Source organism: Nasonia vitripennis, chromosome 5, assembly GCF_009193385.2.
Source record: "Nasonia vitripennis strain AsymCx chromosome 5, Nvit_psr_1.1, whole genome shotgun sequence".
Taxonomy (NCBI): Eukaryota; Metazoa; Arthropoda; class Insecta; order Hymenoptera; family Pteromalidae; genus Nasonia; species Nasonia vitripennis.
Genome location: NC_045761.1, coordinates 25,933,129 through 25,955,553, shown reverse-complemented (window position 1 = coordinate 25,955,553; position 22,425 = coordinate 25,933,129). Strand labels below are relative to the sequence as shown.

Genomic DNA, 22,425 nt, shown 5'->3' with positions numbered 1-22,425 from the left:
GAGAAACTTCGAGGGTCGTCCTAAACTTAATCCCGCGTTACAGCCCTTCCTTCCGGAGCTTATCTCGCGAGCTTTGGAAACTTATTAAATCAGTGTCGCGTCGAGGCTCGTCCGCCGATTGTTCTGCGGAATGGCGAAATTAGCCACTAGACCAAAGGGCATCGTCCCCCACGGGATGCAAGATTTCCGGAACTCTCGCAAGCTCCGAGTTACGGGAACTTTTGTCTGTACAGCGAGGTTCGATCGCAGTTACTATCGTTATTCAAAAACTCGCATCCAACGTTTACATCGTTAAATTTCAAATAATGACTATCTTGTGTTACAAGATTCCCTCCAGCTCGTCTCTCTCTCTCTCTCTCTCTCTCTCTCTCTCTCTCTCTCTCTCCCCATTGTTCCCTCTCGGCATCTCACTGCAATGCACTCCGAGTCAGGCATCCAAATGGGATTCCAGAATTACAGCGACCTGACGTTGTACGTCATGCCTCTCTCCTCCCGTTTGAATTACAATGGATCCGGCGGCATTTCCTTCCCTTTTCGCAATTGGAAAATCGAGGAGAGTCATCGACGACTACGTCTCTTCCCGCTCTCTGTTTGTTGCCGTCGTCGTCGTGCAGCACCACGGCTTTCTCTCTCTCTCTCTCTCTCTCTCTCTCTCTCTCTCTCTCTCTCTCTGCGGCGCTGCGCTGTAATCGGTTCAGTGAACCAGAAAGAGGACAAATTGCGCACGTCGTTGGCTTGATCTTGCCGTGAGGTCGATGCTTGTGTGTTTTTTTTTCATTCCACGCTGATGGCAATTAACGACGCGGGGGAGATGCAAGTTTAACGATCGGTTGCGTTTAGTCCTCGTCGAGGCTGTATTACAGACTAAACTCGAGCGTTTGGATTTTCGTTATAGTATGCATCTGAAGTAAGATCGATCATTCAATCGAGCGAGTGGGAGGATGTAATTGTCAACTTAATTGGGCCCCCGAAGTTCAAACGAACGAGTCGCGTTCCCGCGTCTAAGGAGAGATAAACATCGCGCTAGCGGCAAACTCGTTTCAACAGTAATTTCACGAGCCATCGCAGCCCGAGAAATCCATAGAGTTACGCAACGGTTCTATATTTCGCGCACATAGTCTGACTTCACTTTTACCTCTCTCTTTATACCTACAATTCAGCCGCGTCAGCTAGTCCGGCAAATTTGATTATTCCGCTTATACACTATAGTGTATACGTGCATTACACGTGTGTGTACTTCGGTGTCGAGCCCATGATTGACCGATGGCACAAAAGGCCGTCGCAACGCGACTTTGACTACTTCCACTTGCGTGTCACATGCGAATCGCGCACATACACACAGTCCTTTGTGCAGCCGCCGGATACCTGCGTGCGCCGCGGGAAGTTTGTTTAAGATCATACGTGTACTTAACCATCCGACTGATGTCAGTATTAAGCACTTTTCGTCCATTGTTGTTGCTTTGTCTTTCGCTCGGGCTCTCGAAAAGTGCAATTTCAGTTACGCAACACCCGTGTCGCGTGCAAACATCGTCCTGACGATTATACTCCCGCTATTACGAGAATAATGGGAATCGGTGGGGATTGCCAACGAAACTAAGTAACTTAAAATCATATGCATGCACAATAGACAATAATCCTCGGTTACAACGCGACGACTTTCAAAAACGCCGCCCGACACACAATGGGGCGTCCGAATCTCTCGAACTTCTAAAATAATTGGAACGAGCCCCTAAAAGTAACGTTATTTCTAACAGCCCGAGCGCGAGCGGTGTCTAGGCGAGTATAAGCAAAGAAAGCTGCCCCGGAAACTCGAAAGAGGGAGAGAGAGGGAGGCACGTATGCCGGAAACGGGAAAAGTTACAGCAGTCGCGCGCACTGTATACACACACTATATACGCCTTTTTCGAGTTTGTCTTCCACAGTAGCGTATATATATATAGACTTTCTCGCAGCGACGCCGGCGTCGCGGACGACCCTTTTACCGAAGGCGTCGGCTTTATTGCCCTTTATTGCACTTGTTTGGCTTTCCGCGCTTTCATTAATGGCCCCACATACCGTGAATTTCCGCTCGATGAGACGCAGCTTTTCCTCGGGAGATTATGCCGATGAGATGATTCGCAGTTTTATATACGTCGAACGTTTACTTGATTAGCCTTCTTCTCTACAGCTTTGTCTAATTCGTCTTCATCAGCGAGCGCGCAATCATCATAAGTTCCCGATCGCGCCGGTCACACCTTCTTCCCGCTGTATCTAGGACAAAAGAAACCGGGCGCAAAACGAGAAAGTCGCATCAGCGCAGAGAGAGCCGGCAAGAAGCTATAAAGACAGAGACGGGGTTATAAACGAAGTTAGCCTTGCCCCGTTGTTTCGGATTACCCTGGCTGCAACGGCAGCTCGTCCTCTCCTCGGGTTATATACGTACACCTCCGCCGGCGCAAGTTCCGAGTCCTAATGAAGGCACGCGCGCGCATGCCTTTGTCGTGTGCCCGCCGCGACGCCGCCGCTTCCGCCCCCCCCCCCCTCTCTCTCTCTCTGTGTCTCTCATTTTCTTCCTCTCGCTCTAGCTTGGACCAGCAGCTAGACGCAGTTTAATTAAGCGAGAGCTGCTGCTTCTGCCCTTTTCTCTCTCTCTCTCTCTCTCTCTCTCTCTCTCTCTCTCTCTCTCTCTCTCTCTCTCTCTCTATCTATCTCGCTTCATTTCTAATTCGCCGCTGCCGCAGCCACTGCGGCTCTGCTGTCATTTTTACCCCGGCTCTTGCCGCTCGGCTCCGCGTGTGGGTGTCTCTCTGAAAGTTTGACGCGGGAGAGATAGAGAAGGAGCTGGCTCTCGGTATTTATTCGGCGAATTAAAAAGAACGGAGCAGGAGTTTAATCGAGAGGCCAGATTAGAATGATTTGCCTTGGGATGAAATTCAACGTCGCTTGATAATTGTCTTTGTCAGCGGGAGAAGTGATTTCGTTGAGCTTATTCGAGAGGCTCGTTTAAATTCCAGCAAGACGACGCCGGTTGGGAAACTTTTTTGGAATCGGTTTTTCAAAGTTCAGCCCGAAACAAGAGCACAGCTTTAGAGAGCGAGAGAAAAAAGAAAGTAACGCTGTGTGTGTACCAACACCTCAATCAGCAATTTCCTAAATCGACGCGTCAGCTCTGACCTTTACCCGTCTCCGCACGCGCGCGCGCAGGATGTGTCTGCTGCTTTTGTTTGCACTCTATTTCTGTCGGCCGAGCCTTTTTCTCCTCCTCGTCGCTCTTCTACTCTCTCGCCTTGCCCTTGTCCGCCAAGTGTCGCGCAGACGTGCTTTTGAGGTTTTGTTTCGCGCGCCCGGCTATTTCTGAATGAATTAACAGTCTGAATGGGATGACGCCGCAGACGACGCTCGGAGCTTCGCGCGTTAATGACGTGAGGCACACACGCACTGGGAGCAAGAAAATTTAACTCGCAAAACAGCGCTTTAACTTTCGCAATAACCGGGGGGAGGGCCGAAAATTAGTAGGAAACTTCTACTGGCTCCCGAACTCGCGCGCGCGAACTAAATTCGGATAAATCCATCCCGGGTATATAGTCCGAAAAGTTTTCCGGGAAAAAATTACTGCAGCGGGGGGCTCTCGCGTGCACACAAGCCGTTCGTCAACGCCAGTAGCCCGCCGAACTTTCTTCGTCCATTCTCGAAGCGGTGAAAATCGCCAACAACAATCGACGACGTCACAGAATTTTTTCAAAGCTCGGCAAGCTCGCAAGCTCGCGAGAGAGAGAGAGAGAGAGAGAGAGAGAGAGAGAGAATCTAGGTCAATAGTCGCGCGCCGTGCGCGAGAAAGCTCGAGGCTGTAAGTGGATTTCCTCGTCCTTTCGACGACGTGACGATCGTCACTGGTTGAGAGAGGAGAAACGTGACGTCAGCTGTAGCATAGTTCGAAGGTGAGAGTATACTCGTCGTTAATTTGGATCGTTTTGGAGAATCGAGTAAATTCAAATCCGTCTTCTTCTTACGTCCGTCGCGCGGCGTAAATCCAAGATATCCTCGCGGATGAATATTCAAATCCGCTCGCGCTAATATCCCCGAAAGCTCTGCGAGTCTACTTAAAAACTCGTAAAACCGCCCTGACCCCCCCGTTTAAATCAACTTCGAGCGGCGAACGTTAACGAGCTCTCTCTCGTCTCTCGTAAAGTCCGTGATTTACCGGCCTCCACCGAAAATCCATCTCTCGGCCTGCTGCTGCAACGAGTCTCGAAAAAAAGACGGAATTTTATAACTCGTCGCGAGGGAGCAAATTCCTTCGAAATATATTTTTCTGAAATATGCCGGGCTGGAATAATAACGTAGCGGATGATACGCTTACGTAATGCGCCTAGCGTATTGTATCCTCGCGCGGTACAATTTGCTTTGCTGGCAGCTGCTATTTATCGCGCGTTTTTGGCCGAACAATGAGACTTTATTACAATTAGAACTCGACGGATATACTCGCTGCGAATGCTCGCGTAGGCGGTAATCGTTGAAATGGCTGACGGGGCTGAATTTAGCCCGGAACTTTTGGCGAAAAATCGCGAACGAGGATTTAATTAACGTTCATCGGAGATGATAGTCACGCAGCTTAATAACTCTTATCGAGCTCCGTTCAATAAACCAAAACCCATACTTCACTCGCCGCGTCCGAAATTTTATTCTCCCCAGTGTATATCAATTTTTCGCGAATCTCCGTAATTATTTTCCCGCGAAAATGCTTCATAATTATGTTCCGCCGACGAATTAATAACACCCACTCGCGCACGCGAAAAAAATGTAAATTCGCTGCGGTAAACCACGATGAGGAACGGCCCCGTTAAAAAAAAATCCATTAAAAGAAACAAGCGCTATGTGTGTGTGCAGCGCGCGTCGCTCGCGAAAAAAAGGAATTTAAAATGGTGTTCCGTGTATATAGTGCTGTGCCGTGTACGCGCGGCTGCGCCACCTGAAATACGCAATTACGTAAATTCAGACATTTAAAAGCCAACGTCAGTCACTCGCCGGTTTTATCTTGTTCCCGCTCTCGTGAATGTGTGCGTGGCTCTTTTGAAATGATGAATAGAGAGATTTCGCGAAAATTTTTGTTTTTTGACCAGAGGGAGAAGTTTTTCCGGTGGACGATCGCACTCGAAACTTTTCAGACTATACTAAGTTGGCCTGAGACAGCGTGGCGAAAGTCTAAAAATTTCGCAACGCACCTCGACACCTCGCTTTCATTATCAAATCAAACAAACCCGCGGCTCCGAAGAAAAAACAACACTCGAGCTCCTCATCTCTCGCCATAATTGTAAAACAATCACATGACACACACGGCATTCATTAGCGCCGCTCGCTCGCCTACCTCGGCTTCATTATCATCTAAGTCACACTCGCCGCGCCGGTAAACAGCCGCGTCGCGCCTTATTACAGTATATATCCACGCGGTGCATATTTTGCAACGAGAGAGAATAAAAAAAAAACGCTCTCCCTCCCCACTCCGGCCCGGCACAGTTTTGCACCGCTACGGCGTTCTCACAGCCGAGCGATTTTCCCAAGAAGCTGCGCCGCGGCTTTGTAAACCACTAGCGGCGGACAATAGGCGCATAAAGCGCACTCGCGCGTATGAAGACTCGGCTGGCGGAGAAAAAAAAAGAGGAGAGAAACGCGTGTTGTCCTTTTTCGCGGCTAAGATGTATCGACGGCGATAATTATACGCTGCCGCGCTGGAAAAGGACAACGCCGCGAGTGAGAAGAGGTCGGATCGGATTAACGCTGAGCAGACCGACTGCGATACGATATTGCTGCTCGCAGGATTAGAATCGTGACGAGATGTACTACGTGCTGAGAGTTGCTCTCGTTCTATATATTGTTCTGATTTTCTGCGGTTCGACGGCTGAGTCACGCGGCGACGAAAATAAAACTGCGATTTTTTGTGCCACGTGGCCCAACGCGATCTGCACTAGTATATTAATACGCGAGGAAAAACTCTCGACGAATATACGTATAATAGATATACGCGTATGTAAGAAAGAGGAATTTCCAAACTTTTCTCTCTCTGGCTCGCAAGTCTGCATTCCAAACAGAATAACTTTTTGCTCGTGATAGAGCTCATGACTCGGCTATCCGAAAGTTTCGGGCCGTCCCTCAACTTTTATGTAACCGATCAAAACTGATTACCGTGAAATATTCTGCCAAAGTTGTTTATGAGCTCGAATTCGTATGGAGCGGTTGCGCGACCCACTTTCCGAACTCGATATGCCAACGGTGAATAATTTTTTGTAAAATAAAGCTACTCCGGCCTTATAAATAATCCGAAAACTGCAGCTAGCAGCTCGAGCGAGCGGAGAAGTCGAGTATAACAGGCGCGAACAAAGGAGCGAAGCGAGAAAATCGAGCAAAAACACACGTGCGCAGCTCGCGGAGGGGAAAAACGAAGTCAAGGAGCTGGAGGACGAAGTTAGAGAGAGAGAGAGAGAGAGAGAGAGAAAGACGCGATTAATGACGAATAAAGGAGAGAGAAGGGCTCGCACAAAGGCGACGGAGGAGAAGATGGAAGAGGGGGAAGGATCTTTCTCCTTAACGTTTCCAGCTGGATGTTCGTTTCGAAAACGAGGAAGAAATTCACGTCGAGCTGGAATCCATCACACATAAACGGAGATCCCAGCGAAAACGTTAATCAATAGCGGCGAGTAGTCGTCGCGAGAAAAACAGGCGGCCGCACTCGCGGCCAAAGAGTGAGCGAGAGAGAGAGAAAAGTTACGAGGCTGTTTACAGGCGGCTGTTAAAGCGATCTAACTCATGGCCGGCCAATGCACCCAACTCGCGCTCTCTTGCGGCCACGCATACATGCATGCCTTCGCGGCGCTGCTGCGCGGCAGGGACGAGGTTTTGATTCTTCTCTTTTTGTCTCCTCGTCGCTGTTGCTGTTTGCCGCGAGACCGATGTGCGGAAAGGTAAATGAAAAGTTTATTAATGAATTTCAGCGGGTGTAAGGAAAGTTTTGTATGTCGGTTTCTGAACTTTAATGGACCGCGCGCATTGGAAATTGTTGAGAAATTTTTGCGGAACAAAATTCGTCCATACTGTACGAGGTCGCGCGTTCTTTTCCGCGAGCGGCGGCCAAACGCGCGCTTCGACTCAGGTCTATATACATGCATACACGTTACGTGCTGCTCGCGTAGGTATAATATCATGGCAGCAGCACGCGTCGAGCCGAGGCGAAAATAAGATTGCGTAAGCCGTATTTCAAAGCGGCTGCTGCGGGACTGACTTTGTGCGCCCGTTTTGGCGGAATTAATTTCGGGTATAAAGGGGATAATCACGAAAAAAAAAATCAAAACTGGTATCTCTCTCCTATACTCTCGTGCGGTATTATCGGCGAAGAAACTTTTGCCATCTCCTTCATCATCTCTCGCGTAGTTTCTGCGTGCATGTGCATCCGAAGAAGGATCGTCGGCATCCGCCGACGATATTACTACACAGAGGGAGAGTATAACAGACTCCGAGAGGTATAACGAGTGCGATTACCTGCGATGTAGCGCATTACACGAGAGAGAGAGAGAGAGAGAGAGAGAGAGAGAGAGAGAGAGAGAGAGAGAGAGAGAGAGAGAGAGAGAGAGAGAGAGAGAGGAGTCTCGGGAAAACGGAACCGAACAAAGGAGCGGTGCATCTCTACGAAGGAGATTATTACTTAGAGAAAAAGGAGAACGTTTGTAAATTATTTTTTATACTAATTAGATATTGCAGAGGAATGGACCCAACCAAAAAGGAATATTATTCCGCGGAGCATCTACGCAAGCACTCGCGCTAATTTCGTCGAGTGATCTCTCGACTATCCCACGAACTGTCTCTCTCTCGTGGGGATCGACGAGAGTTCTCAAAGGTTGGCTCTTCCAAGAGGCCGGATACACTCGCTCTCCGTATATATATCGCCTGCAAGTTCGACGTGTCGAGAGCGCGCGAAACAGAGAGACAGCCTGCACTGCTCTGGTGTCAAAGTCGTGGGAATTTCGAGCAAGTTTTCCTCGCTCTGCCGAGTAGAAGTAGAAGACTAGCTGCTTCTCTCTGCAGTCTGGATGAATTAGTTTAACGAAAAGACGTATACATCGCGAAGCTCCTACTCCTGTAATTTCGTATACGCAGAGAGAGAGAGAGAGAGAGAGAGAGAGAGAGAGAGAGAGAGAGAGAGAGAGAGAGAGAGAGAGAGAGAGAGAGAGAGAGAGAGAGAGAGCGAAGCGAAGATCTCCGGCAGCGTAGCATATCGGTATAGAGCACAGCAGCAGCAGCCCGGAAAGCTTTGGAAGCTTCCGGAACGTATAATAGTTCTCTCTAACGTCGTCGTTGCTGCTGCTGCTGGTCCCTTCTAGGCGTCGATCTGCTTACGTATGTATAGAACCGATATATAGTTAGCGTAACTGGCTAAAGCATAAACGCGACAAGTTACGCTTCTCCACTCTCGACTCTCTATAGCGGGCTCCTCTATGCGAGGGGCTTGACTCTCCCTTTGGCCTCTTTGGGATAGATAGAGGCAAACTCGGACCGAACCCTCTATATAGCTATATACACCGCAGGACGCATCTCTCTCCCGGCGCTACCGCGCTTAGAATTTCATTTCACGCTGAGCTGGCTGGATCAGAGAATTTTCCACTATATGCCTACGGCGCTCTTCCGAATATAGAAAGAAAAAATCGCGTCCAGCCGTCTCTAAAGAGCTAGTTACCGCGCGCGGCGTGTATTACAGTAATTTAAATTTACTCCCGCTCTCGAGTGCTACGTCGCGTCGTCTCTCCTACATTATAACTTGAGCACCTACACACACACACGAGCGCTGTAATGCATAGGCGCCCGCGGGCCAAAGACGTGACCTTGCAAGTTCGTGCAAAGACACCCGCTGATGGCAGAGCATTATGCTGGCGTATATAGGAGAGAGAGAGAGAGAGAGAGAGAGAGAGAGAGAGAGAGAGAGAAGCTAGGGTAGAAACTTGTTAGAGAATTAGCGAGTAATTTTCGTGCCTTGCCAGCAGCAGCGCTGCCCTATCTCCGTCTATATCTCCACCCTCATCTTTCATGGATGTGCACGTGCATACGGACGACGAGTAACCCGCCTCTCCCTAGCGCTCGTGGATGTGCGTCGCTATTTTTGTGCCGTATAAACGCTCTTGCTCGGAATTAGCGATCGGTTCGCTGAAAAATTCAAGCGCGGCTCAGCGGAAGTTTAAGGGACGCGTCTCGGCGTCTTCTCGCCAAACGAGTGTATCAAGAGCAGCGTAGGTGCGATGAGAGAACAGGCGGACGTGCAGGAACGAGTTTGCGTGCTGCTGGCGCCGGACGAGGATATCTTCTCGGAGCTGGCCCCGAGAGCTCGTCCGACGGGGAAGTTGCGAGATGGATCGTAATACCCGTTCAATAATTCAAGCGACTGACTTTCGTCCCGCGGGGAATAACTGCGCCTCGTCCTCCTCCTCCTCCTCCTTTTGCGCGTCTGCTGCACACAGTACTGCCTTTATTTTCTGCTCCTCTCTCTCAACGAGCCTGATTATGAAAGAGTTCGAGTTTTAAATGGCGGATGCGACCTTAAGCCGCTTACGCTCTCTTCCTCCAACTTCGTTTGCAGAGCAGCAGCAGCAGCCCTTTGTGCCGGCGCTTCGCGTCTACTTTCTTCTCCTTCCTTTTTTTTCGCCGACGCGCGGCTGTTTGTGCTTTCTCGATGGCATTTATCTCTCGTCTCGCTCGCTTGTCTTGCTGCTAGCTCTCTGGCCTTTCGCTTTCTTTATCGCTTTATCGTTGCGGCGCTTATTCCCTCGCAGATTCCTTTTTCATCGCGAGTTTGTTAATGAAGATAGTTTTACCCCGCCCCCCACCCGCGACGACTGAACTGCTCGGCGCAGATGCTCGTCGGGGAATATTAATGAATTATCGCTCTTTTTCTCTCTTGGAATGACGATTAATTTCGATTTCGCGATTCTGTTTTTCCCGACCAAACTTTTCGTTTGATTGATAAAGCGGCGAACATTTTTGAAGCGCCGATCGTGTTAGTGTGGGTGTATCGCGAGGAAATCGGGTCAGGCGAGACTTGCGAAACGCCGCTTCGTTAGCTTCTGGCACGTGCCGAAGCGCGAGAGAACCGTGCCAATAGTTTGATGCATATTCGCTCAAAGTGCCTCGTTTCCTCGAGAGGCTTATACCACCTCGATTAATATTCATTATGATCGCGAAAACAATCGTTCAAAAGAATCACAATATAAATAGCCCCGATAAATCTTGCGAAACGTCCCCGGACTATGAGTGCGCGAACGAAGCCGACCTCTACCCCCGTCTATATATATATCGGCGGCGTAAGCGAAGGCATAATACCGTTTGATGACGTCATTAACCCCGAGCCGGCTTATTGTTTCTCGTAAAACGCCGGCACGTCGCCCTCTGCAGCCCTGCCGGCTCTACTATCATATTCGCGTGTGTGACGCTGCTGCAGCGCAGACGAGAGGTAGCCTGGCGAATTTATACGTCTCCCGCCGTTTCCCAGCCATACTCATCTCTCTGTCTAGTCTGGGGGAGTATGACGTATAACTTCGTATGGTCTGGTGTGTGCCGCCGAGCGGACGGTTTTCTATGCGATATTAACTCCGTATAAACATATAATCAAGCAGGTCTAATGGTCCGCGTGATAAGTTTGCGGGTATTATTCGTTTGAGTGATTTTTGAGGATAAAGTGTAGGTTATATTGTAGAAAAATACAAGCTTAAAAATCTTTATTGGGAGAGGTCGTAAATGTAGATTTTCCAGTCGCGCAGCTTCTGGAAGTCTGGCCGGAAATTGGCTAAATAGCAGAGAGATGGAGAGAAAAAGAAGTGAGATAAAAGTCCAATAAAACGAATTCGATGTCGCGTCGTATTTTGGCAGCGGATAGCCCGGCGAATGGCACTCCATCCGAAAATAAAGGATGAAACGAGATATCTTCCGCGATTTTAGTGCCCCTCTGCCATACACACTCGCACACGTATACGTAAGGAATCAGAGGGGACGAATTTTCACTTGGACGCGATTGGCCTTCCATTGAATAAATAAAAATTTATACGCGCTCTAAAGCCCGTTTTATTAGCTTACTATACATAGCCATGATTAATTTCGAATGACGATGTACGATTCCAACTCGGAACCACCCACGTATAACGATGCTACTCAATCGCGGCTTTCTCACCCATTGAACCCAAAACAACTCACTCGCTCATCCGACGACGACAAAAAGCTCGCGCATATAATACACACGCGTGTACACGCAGAGAACGAAGAAGAAAAAAAAAAGAACTCGCAGCCGGTTATCGACGCGATTACGGGCCATTAGGCGCGTCCCCGGCGATAAATACCCGTGAAATACGGGCCTCCACGCGCGAATCATTCGGAAATTATTCCTGCGGGCTACTCCGCGCGTTGTGTGTTGCGCCGCGCTGATACTAGTCTGCGGCCGGAGAATGGATTGCGCTGGTCGAAATAATTCAGTCGCGCCAGCCGGTGTACAGCCCAGGCCGAAGAACTATTGTGGGGGAAATTTCGATTGCGCGACGAACTCTTTTCTCCTCGCGGTATTATTTACATCAAGGAGAGGGCGAGAACAACGCGGCTCGTCCTTTTATTTTTTTCTTTTACGTATAGGCCAAACAAGTTTTTTAGCCGCGTGTAATCCGGAATTAATCCGGATTAATCCGGAAGGACGAGAGCTTTTTGGAGTCGATTTCGACCGCCGTTTGTTTACGATAACGAAGCGCGTATACACGTCTATATCGCCACGGCCGCAAACACGATCGAGACTCAATTACGGTGTACAAATGTTTAATCGTCCGTCTGCGCTTTGTTTGTGTTGCAGGAGAGCCCATCTCAGGAACTGCCTCGAGAAGCTGAAAGTGCTGGTGCCCTTAGGTCCAGAAACGTCGAGGCACACCACGCTCGGCCTCCTGACCAAGGCCAAGCGTTTTATTAAGGTAAGTTCATATATCTATTTCTCGTATTCTCTGCGCTAAAAGTATAAAAAATGTACAATCAAACTGGGAGGAGAGTATCTCAGAAAAATCTCTCTGCCGGTAGCAGAACCGGATTCGCGCCATTATTCGAGTCTCCTTGAATGCGTCTCTGCTACTACTACTACTACGACCAGCACTCGACGCGATTCCTCCGCGTTTGAATCGAGAATCGGAGAGGATTTCTCCCCATTTAATTCAGCGCATCTCTCCCTCAGCCTTTGTACGCGTCTTATTGCGTGCGATGCTTTCTCCTGCACTCCGCACGGGATATATAGCTAAATAAGGTGGCTTCCGCACAAAATTAGAAGCGGTTGCTGCGGGATCGAGGGCAAAGAAGTAATGAAAAAAAGTAGCGAAAAAAGCTATACATAAGCGAAATTGAAATAGGGTGTGGCGATGTAAAGTGTTCGCGGAACTTGATAAAGAAGCTAGAGGAGGAGGGGGAGGATAAGTTGTGGAATCATTCAATTACCCGGAGTTTTCTTAAACTACCCAGGAATCACTCTTACATATTCATGGCGAGAATGCTATTCACTGGGCTGTGCGCATTGATGAATAGAGGAGAAATTATTTTATCCGGTTTGTAACTTTTCATCAACAATCGCGAGATTACATCAATTACGCAGTCGTGCTCTCGAGAACCCGAAATTCCCCGTGTGTATATCTGCTCTCCCTCTCTTGGGCCCCGAAAACAAGGTGTTAAAATCCATTTACACGAGTCTGCGAAAGCTCGTCTGTCGAGTCGCGGCGGCAGCGGCGGAGCTGTGGAAGCCGCGAAACTCCTGTTCGCGCAGGAGCGAAAAGATAGAAGTATAAAACAGGCAACGACGGCCGAGAGAGAGAGATCGCAGATACATAGAAAGAGCTGCCGAGCGCCGTAAAGTCGGCGGATGCTTGAATATTTCATGTCGTTTCCGCGAAGCGGAGCTTCGAGGGCGGTGCTGAAAAACGGGGTAATTAGCGCAGGGAATACGCCGGAAGCGACGCGTCTCTGTCTGTCTTCCTCGGCCGCGCGCTATCTCTCTTACTCCCAAGGAGTGTGCTACGCGCGCCTGTCTTTTTTTCCATACATTGCATAGTCTTTTGTATAAGGAATTGCGGCGCGTAGTTTTTGAGGAGGAGATTGATCTTTCATTAAAATTCCGAATTTATCAGGGAGTTGGCATCGGGAATTGAAAATGACCCTCGTGAACGACACACACGCTCGCGGCTCCTCAAAAGCTCCTTATACATCATCCTGCATTTCCGCGCGGCCGCGCGCATCGCCTTAGGATTCCACTAAATCGCCCCTCGTTTACTTTCACGCTCCCGCTCTTGCCGCTTTTTCCGCGGCGCACGCACGCAGCCCCCTGCCGCAACGTGGCCGCGACACTGTGAAAAATGCGAAAGGCGTAACTCTTCAGGCTTTTGCTTTCCTCGATCTTCGTTTTTTACCTGTCGAGCGCGAGATTTTAGCAATCGTAACGCTACGGGTCGTACCGATTGGAAGCTATTTCGTTAGAAAGAGCGTTTTCAGGTTCCCCTATGCTTTTTTCGAAACTGTTTTACCTATGGCGCGCCAAATAGCCTGATTATACCACACGGTCGGTAAAACAGTTTCGAGTTAAAAACCGCGTCCGATCGATAAGCAGCAGCGCGACGGAATCCTGTCAGCACCTGACCTTGCCCCACCTTACACTCGTCGGCGAAGGGGGGCGATGATCGACGCGGACGTTAAATTTTCCCGACTCGCTCCGTCCGTCTAGCTGTCTTGTTGTCTGGCTAGCCGCGCGTTATGGCGCTTGACTGACGTAAGTGAAGGGTCGTTATACGCTCAAGCGCCGATCAGCGGCTTGTTCTTTTTCGGTCCTATCGAAACTTGCCCCCATTAACATCGAATATCCCTGTAATCCTAACACGAGCTCGCGCGAGACGGAAAGAAATCTCTCCCTCTAGAAGAAAAATCATTTCCTCGCTCAAAAACAGCCATCAGCCGACAAGGAAAAAAAAACACGTTCTCTCTCTCTCTCACCCTCGTCACATCCATCCTCCATACGCGTGTGTTTTCGACACCTGCCATTATCCTAAAACGCGCTCGGCTCTATCGCTGCGGCACAAGGGAGAAGGAAAGAAAACGCGGAAGGACGAAGCTCGTTTTGTTAAGTAGACGCTCTCTCGGGGGCTGGAACGATATTTTTACGCTCGATAAAGCTCGAGGAAGGTGGAAAGAGAGCTAGAGCGCCTAAGTATTCGCCGAAAACTGTCTCGGACTTTCCGCCTCGCTGCGAAAGAAACTTCGCGACTTTCCACTTTGCATCTACCTGTATGTTCATTGAATTTACTCGGAGAAGGGCGAGACGCTGCTGCTGCTGTTGCTGCTGCTAAAGTATCGCTTTTACACTTTTTCGCGCGTTAAGGCCATTCAAATTTTATGCGCGAAGGGGATGGGCAGAGTATTACGGAGTTTTCTGTTTCTGACGGTTTTCTTCCGCATAAAAATTCTCTTTCACCGTCGAATCATCTGCATCAGAGCTAGTTTTGCTACTCACGCGTACACCACGTATTTACATTATATTCTTCGCGAGTTTGAAACTTTTCGCGCGCGGTATAAATTTTAATTACTTCTTTCCACACACTGCACACACGCCCTCTTAAAACACTATTTTACGAGTCCCCGAGCTCTCTCCGCGGGCTGTCCGATCGCCGGGTTCTGCAAGTACCGCGAGCCTTTATTTACATCGCGCGGACTCTCTCTCTCTCTCTCTCTCTCTCTCTCTCTCTCTCTCTCTCTCTCGGTCTATACAAGCATAAAGACGCTGTCTCGCGCATCTTATGCACACGCAGCAGTATAGTATCCACTTTTACGAGCTACTCTGTGTTCCTTGTCCCAGGAGGTGGGCCGACCGCGCGGCAATAAACAACATTGCGCGTATTTGAAAGTTGCTGCTGCTGCAGTATAACGGTTGAAATCGAGCATAAGCGGTTGCGATATAACAACGAAGCAATCAAGCATAATACACGAGACAGAGAGCCGCGAAAAACGATAAGAGTCGGAAGCGGAGGAGAAAGCCGTGCAGTCGAGCAGAGTCGCGCAGATATAGAGCAAATAGCATTGTTCCAACTGGCAGCGGTAGTCTGTAATTTACTAACTGCGCGTCCATTGTGCCTCGCGCTATATACAGCCCTCGCTCGTTCTCTCTCTGTTTGCCGCAACACCTTGTCCCCTATCTCCCTCTCCCTCTGCGGTTCCGCGCATGTGTCGTACGTATAGGACCACGTTTATGGCCGCAGGCTCGCCAGATTGCGATATAGGCGTTCGATACCGGCCAGTAGTTTCAGGGGTGGTTTTGATAAGGGAAAAATAATCTTCGTTCGCGAGAGAAATCAACGAAGAGGGTGTACACTGTGCACGAGTCGGAGAACAGCAACAACGGAATATTCATTACCTAATGCGTTGGCGCCCTCGGTGCCGCGTTTCGCGCGCGCGCGCGGCGGTCGCTCCCGCTCTTCCATTGTCCTCGTCGGGAGTTTTGTCTCCCGTCGCTGTGACGCGTGATACCTCGCTCAATCATGCTCTCTCTCGCACTTGCTCTCTCCGACGCGCCCCTCGATGCCCCCGCTAACCCTTTGATTCTCGAGTCTTTTTTCCTCTCGATCCTTTTTGGTTTATAAAAAAAGCTGCAACAGTAGCAAATAATAAAAATTCGACGATTCACAGCTGGCAAAGCTGTCCTCTCGATTTATTCACTCTCGCTCCGCCTAGGCCGCTTTTTGCACGCATCGCCGAGTCTTTTGTCTCCGTCGCATTATGTGCGTCTTTGCACGCCTCTCGTTTGTCTCACGTCTCTCTCTCACTGGCGGCTCGAGTTGTTGCGCTATTTGTCTACCGATTCCGTCGTCCTCCCCGCTTCTTGCTCATGCGCCGCAGTAACGGCTTTCGAGTTTCGCTGAAACTTTCGGGGGTGTTACGTCACGTCAAGTCTGCGCCTATGCATCTATGCAGCGGAGAGAGAACAGTTTGCTCGTTTAATTGAGGCGCGCGTAATGACGGTAAATAAATTTCGCTCGCTGCCTCGCAGCTCTTATTTCCTCCGTTGTTTCTCTCTGGTTGAGCGAGTGGGACTATTTTCCGCGAGAGGTGTATAGTGTATAGTATAACGCTCGTGAGTTTCTCGTTGCCGCTGCGTAATTGCGCGAAGTTTCGAGTTGTTAATCTCTCGCGGGAGTATATGAAATCATCGAGGCAAAACGGACAATCGACGTCTTAGCGCCCGGCAAAGCTCCGGCTGTCGCCTGCATAATTAGCCGGAATCCGCATCAGTCAGCGAGCCGAGAGACGAGAAGCAGCTCCGGCGTTATATTGATAAAGCCGCCTCCTTCCACCCCCGCAATCCTGACCTTTGGGTTGGGGCGAGAGGTGGCTTGTTGTGTGGCGTGTCAATACTGCGGCCGAGGCAGTGTGTATATCGACGCTGCTGTGCGTCAGCCTATATCTCTCGCTTCTCCGGACCAGATGTGCTGGCGCACTATATACCGCCGGTTATGGCGACGGCGCGTTAGGTTTGAATATCGCGGCGGATGTATACTTTGAAGGCAAAGATCGCAAGGCAGTCAAAGGCTGGCTTGAATCGATCGATATTCGTGATATCCGAACCAAGTGCAGAATCTTCTCGGGTAAGCTCTGACCGGCAGGCAATACTCCGCACAGAGCTTGCACTCCCTTTGCCCTCTCTCCGTCGTTATTTGTCGTCCATCTCCGCATACGCAGCGTCCATTCTCTCTCTCTCTCTCTCTCTCTCTCTCACTCTGTTCGTGACGTGCATGACGCTGCAGCAGCGGCCTCTCGTAAAGCCGACGACGCCGGATTACAGCCGGTGCAATTAAACGTTCCGACATTGTGCTTAGTACCCCCGGCGACGATCGATCAACGCGTTTTATATGCATCTCTCTCTCTCTCCATCCATTGGCTGTGCGTCGTTGTATACGTCGGTGCATTGTATGCAGAGAGAGAGAAAGAAAGGAAGGGATGGATTCTAATTGACGTGCGCGCAGCCCGCATATACGCGCGCGCGATGACACAACACTTTACGACACTGACATTGAGGATCATCCAATCAGCCATGTGTGCGGCGCCTCTGTGGGTGGCTGTTGTTGACTCGCGCTGCATCAGCGTTTTGCGCGAATAAAATACCGCGTTTTTACCACTTCTTATAATATACGTCGAGAGCTTCGCCGAAAATCATAACGATTCAATTCGCGTCGTATGGTAAAAGTAAAACGAAGCCACCCACCCACGCATGCTCCTACATTACCCGAATTTTGCGCGCGGATCGAGAATTCAAATATGCAAAGATTAGAGACTTAACTCCCGCGCGGAGAGGACCGGGTCAAAGTCGTTGAAATTAACGACAAAGAATAGCTTGTGGCCGGGAGGGAAAAGAGAGATGTTATTGTATACACACAGCGAAAGATAGACATCGCATCGGCACTGGTTATAAATTCCGGGAACGTTCGCGCGACAATCGAGCGTTTAATTGTCAGGAAAATACAGAGGGCGAGTGTATATAACTCCGTCTCCCCTCCCTCTCTCTCTCTTGCCGGCGCTTAGCGCGCTTTTTCCCCGTTTCTTTCTCTTGGCAGTGCTATACCAGTAGCGCAGTTTCTCCTCGCCCGTTCTGTTCATTAAGGCGCAATTTCGCGCGAAAAATACGCTCTGCTCCTAAGGGGGAGAGAGGATTTTTCGAGCGGACTTTTTCCCCGAGCAAGCTGAAAATGAATAATCGCTGCGTTTAAGACGACTGCTGCTGCCGCGCGACGCTTTTGTTGTCTTTTTGTATTCCACCCTCGCGTACGTCCATTAAGCGCCTTTTCTCGTTTGCGAAAAGGCACTTTGATTTCGGATGGGACGACGCAGCCCTTATCGCGTTCTATTTCATCGAGCGTGATTTTGCAATTTTTCCTCGTAATACACTTTCGATTAAGCGTCCCTCGAGAAAGACCCGCGTATATAGAAGAGCCGAAGTTTATGGAACGAGAAGGGGGCCACCGACGACTGCGAGATAAACGCTGATTGAAGGAGCGAGCCATATAGGGTAGCCATATACTGACTTATGCGAGTGATATCGCGCTTTTTTTCACAACTTCGATCCCTCGCGCGCAACTCTTTCTATATTCCCCCGCGATGAGCCTCGCCGGAGAATCGGTTTCGATTTATCAGAGATATAACGACACAAGGGCCGCCGGCTGCCATATTTTCGTATCGCGCGGTGCGGTGTATTTTTACGAGCGGCGCTTGCAAGCTAGAGGGGCTGATGTTTATGTGGGTTAGCCGGTGAACGAGTTGCCGCGTTATTGTGCTTGCGCGGCTAGCCGGGAGCTTATCCGTGTTTACCGTTAAGTACAGAGATGTACAGCTCTCTCTCTCGTGAAAATTTCATCGCGGTTATTGCGTCTTCCAGAGGTTCAACCTCTTTACACCAGTATACGCGGAGGATATCGCAACCGCTGTGGAAAAAAAGGAAAGAATATACGCGCGCAAAGTCGTTAATTTTCAGTGAGAGCTTGCGCGTATATAAACTCGCGAAAAAAGAATAAGGAAGACTGTGGCAGCGGCAGCGACTTTAATTCCGAGTCGAAAAATGAAGGTGCGCGCAGCTCTGAAAACTCAATTAGCGATGCGAGCGCGCCGCAATTAGTGCGTTTGTACTTTGGCCGATGCGACTCTTAAATTCCTCCGACGCGGCACCGCTGGCTATTTGTCCCGTGTATACCTCTATCTCTCTCCGGGAGAACTTTTTAAGCGCGGTTTCGGCTCTTTCATTCCCGCCCCGGCGACGACGACGGTGCTCACATAGGGCCGTGAATGTTTATATAACGGAGAGCTGCGGGGAAATGCAGGCGTATGGCATTTTTTGATAAACTAGTAAGTATAGCGGAGAAAAATAAAGTATATGATAGAGGAGCGAAGGATATCCCGTTGCTTTACTCTAATTAAAGTTTCTCGTTACGCCATATTCGCCGGCGAAACACTAGGCGAAATTTTAATGAAATTTTTTGCCCCGCGCTCGCAAGAAAAAAGCTCGACGACGCAAATAGACTCGCTCTCGCTCTCACTTCATTTTATTATCCCGCCCGAAGTAAACGTACACGCGGAAAGAGAAAGAGAGAGCCGAAAGCGAAGAGGGCGAAAATTCCGCGCGCATTTTTATGGAAATTTTTTCGGCGCACTGTCAGAGGGACCTTTTGAAATTCCCCCGCAGCTTCTCTTAGGTGTGTGTGTGTGTGCGTCGACTCGAAATTTCGCTGCGGCGTTGCTTTTTTCCCCCGCCCCGAGTTGCAGCACGGCGTCGTTTGTCTTCTTTACGTTAATATTTCTCTCTTTCTCCGCGCGCGGAAGTTGCGTGGGTGTATACCTTTCTCTCTCTCTCTCTCTCTCTCTCTCTCTCTCTCTCTCTCTCTCTCTCTCTCTCTCTCGTCCGCCGGGGAAGTTTTGAGGAAAAAGCAGCTGTTGTAGCCCATAGACGGAGCATGAAATTTCAAAAGTTCGACTCCGAGAGTATAAGGGGGAAGAGTGTATTTCCGGCTCGAAGTTCGAAGTCGAGGAAGTTCCGGAACGTTTGGTATCGATAGACCTCCCCGTCCGACGATGGGCTTGATGGCCCGACTTGTCGATTTTTTTCCTTTTGTTTATACTAGTCAACGAAACTCTCTCTCTCTCTCTCGCGCTCTGCACTCGAAAAAAGCAATCCAGCGCCATTCGCCCTCGTATGACACGCCGCATGTATACTCGTGTCCCTCGGCGTCGTCCCTTTTTCGCCTTGTCCATCGCGTATATGCCCCAAGCTCCCTTTACACGCTCTTGTCCTCGACTCTCGCAGTGTACATAACGCCGTGCGCGGCGACTCGTAATTTTCCGAGCAGACGTAATTCCGTTTGCTTCGTAAAGTTCAAACGACCCGAGCGTCCGCCGCCGCCAAGTGCACGCTCTCGCGCATCTCCGTATACATATACATACATACATAGATGTCAGGTGCTTGCACGGACACACACGAGTCGAGAGCTTTTTCTGACTATTGGATCGTTGTGCGGTCCGCGGAGAACGGAGATGCGCTGGTGAAAAACTACGAGTGCTCTCTCTGTGTTCTCTCTGGCGCTCGTTCATTTGCGAGTGCGTGCACGCGTCGTTTGCTTTTAAGAGGCGGAGGGACGAGAAATTCGGATCGAGGAGCTTTCGAGTTTACAACAGTAGCGAATGGAACCGAATTTTTCTTTTATAACGCAGCCGTCTCATAACACTCGGACGAGATACAGCCTCGCGTAAAATCGTCCGATCGCGCGAAATAAGCTCGCTGCCGGAGCTTTTACGCCTCTCGCGTGTGTAAAAAGTTTAATCAGTCGGATCGGAGTCCTCCGATATTTTACAGCAAATTCGACGACAACGACACTGGTGTGGGGATAGAGAGGAGGAGGGAAGAGCGTCATTTCGTCGGCGAACGATCGAATCCAACTCGAATCTAAAATCCTTTGTGTTCCCCGCCGAGCGTCGCCGCCGAGAATAATCGAATCCAGATTCTAGTTACAGCCCTTTTTTCCACGGCGAAATTTTCCGATCACGTTTTCCCTCGCTTCTAGTTCGCGGGGGGGCTGGGATGAGATACAAAATTTTCGAGACCGGAATTTTTCAGCTCGTTTCGGCGCTCACACTTCGTTCACTCGAAGCTTTCGCGTCGTGTTCGGAGAGCACGAAGTTAAAACCGTTTCAGCGACGACCCTCTCCATTTTTTTTTTTTAAACGTTTATCGCGCGGGAGAATCTTTCGAGAGTAAACTCGAGCCTTCTATTTTACATCCCGACTTTTGCAAACGCTTCGAACGTATCTCGGGAATTGAGTTTGCGAAGCGCCGTGGTGTAATTTTTCGAGCTTTAAAAATCCTGCTCTCTCATCACCGTCGACTCTACAAAACCGCTATATCCATCCCTCGCAGGGCCGGAACTGGCCAGCCTCTTTTCAGGCTATAGCCGATCGCCGGCCTGGCGTTGCGAAATGGCGTGTCCCACAATACAAAGGAAAGCAATTATGGGCCTCTCTCTCTCTCTCTCTCTCTTTGGCATCGAACACAGCCGCGCAATTACCGGCGACTGCGATCTCGGGAATTTGCACCGCGAGTTGAGCGCACGATCGGGCTTCGATTTTCTTTTTTCCTCCTCTCGATGAGGTCTCGGGGCATCGAGACAATAACGGCTGCGTCCATTATCTCTCCGGAGATCGAGCGGGCTGCGATGACATTTTTTCGGAGCGATTACCGCCTGGAGTAACCGTAATTCGATACTTTGTCAAACCCGACGTTGCGATAACTTAATTCGCCGCCGGTTGTCTGCAGCGAGAGTTGTAAGCACAATGGCTGGAGAATAACCATCAATTTCGCGGAATTACACGAATGCAGTAGGGCAGGTTTATACAGGGAAAAGTAAAAAGCATTGTTAACGGCCAGTCGAGCGCGTAATGACTCTCCGGCGCGCGTGCGGCGTGTACCGGGTGTCCCTCTCGAAAAGCGCGTCGATCGCGTGACTCGGAGGAGGTCCCAGATGCCTCGTGTTGAAAGAAAGAAGCTACAGCGGCCGTGTGGTGTTTTGTTTCAGAGTCTGGAGGAGCGAGACAGGAAGCACGCGGTGCACAAGGAACAGCTGTCTCGGGAGCAGAGGTTCCTGAGGCGCAGGCTCGAACAGCTGACGGGTCAGCCAGGTTTACACGGGCTACACGGGCTGAGCTCGTCGGCTCCGGCGGCGTCGTCCTGTGGCGCGGCTGCGGCAGCCGCGGCGGCCATGCTCTCCAAGAGGCGAAGCGTCTCCGAGTGCTCGGTGGGCACTGCATCGTCCACCAGCTCCACAGGCAGCTCCAGGAACTCCGACAGGTCTGCGGGCAGTCCATCCGTCTCGGAGTCCGGTGAGTTTCATTATTTTCCCCTTATTTTCACCTCGAGAAAAATCAGAACTCCGGAATAGCTTCCATATAGCGGCAAAGATCGAGTCACCGAGCAGCTCTTTAATGAAGTTTCTCTCTCTCTCTCTCTCCCCTGCGACTTACCCTCGAAAACACCGTATACATGTATATAGAGCCGGAGGACTGCCTCACCCTTAAACCTCCTTCTCTTTCCCAGTCTCTCGTTCCTTCCTGAGCATGAGTCCGCACGTCGGCGCTAATAAAGTTAGTGTCTTACGTGGCGAAATGCGCCGGAGTCTCGCCTTCAGTTTGTTCTTTGACTTTCTTCCGGCTGACTCAGCAGAGCTTCACTACCAGCAGCGCCAGCTTTTCCTCCATACACGCGGAGAAAGAGATGGAAACGGCACACGAGGGAGAAAGGTGCGGCTCGCAAAAATGCGGAAGAAACGAGCGAGCTAATGAGAAGCGCGATGATAAATAACGAGGGAAAGATTTTAGAGCGGCTGCTGT

The 22,425-nt window shown here is 50.0% G+C and overlaps 1 protein-coding gene across 7 annotated transcripts in view; it reads left to right on the top strand.

Moving 5' to 3' along the window:
* The window catches only part of LOC100113917 (max dimerization protein 1), a 187,420-nt gene that overhangs the window by 106,270 nt on the left and 58,725 nt on the right, over positions 1–22,425 (top strand). For all 7 annotated transcript variants that reach the window (XM_032600808.1, XM_031931208.2, XM_031931210.2 and 4 more), the window contains 2 exons: positions 11,843–11,957; positions 21,615–21,918. In XM_032600808.1, the coding sequence (XP_032456699.1) occupies positions 11,843–11,957; positions 21,615–21,918 (419 nt within the window). The remainder of the gene's footprint in view (positions 1–11,842; positions 11,958–21,614; positions 21,919–22,425) is intronic.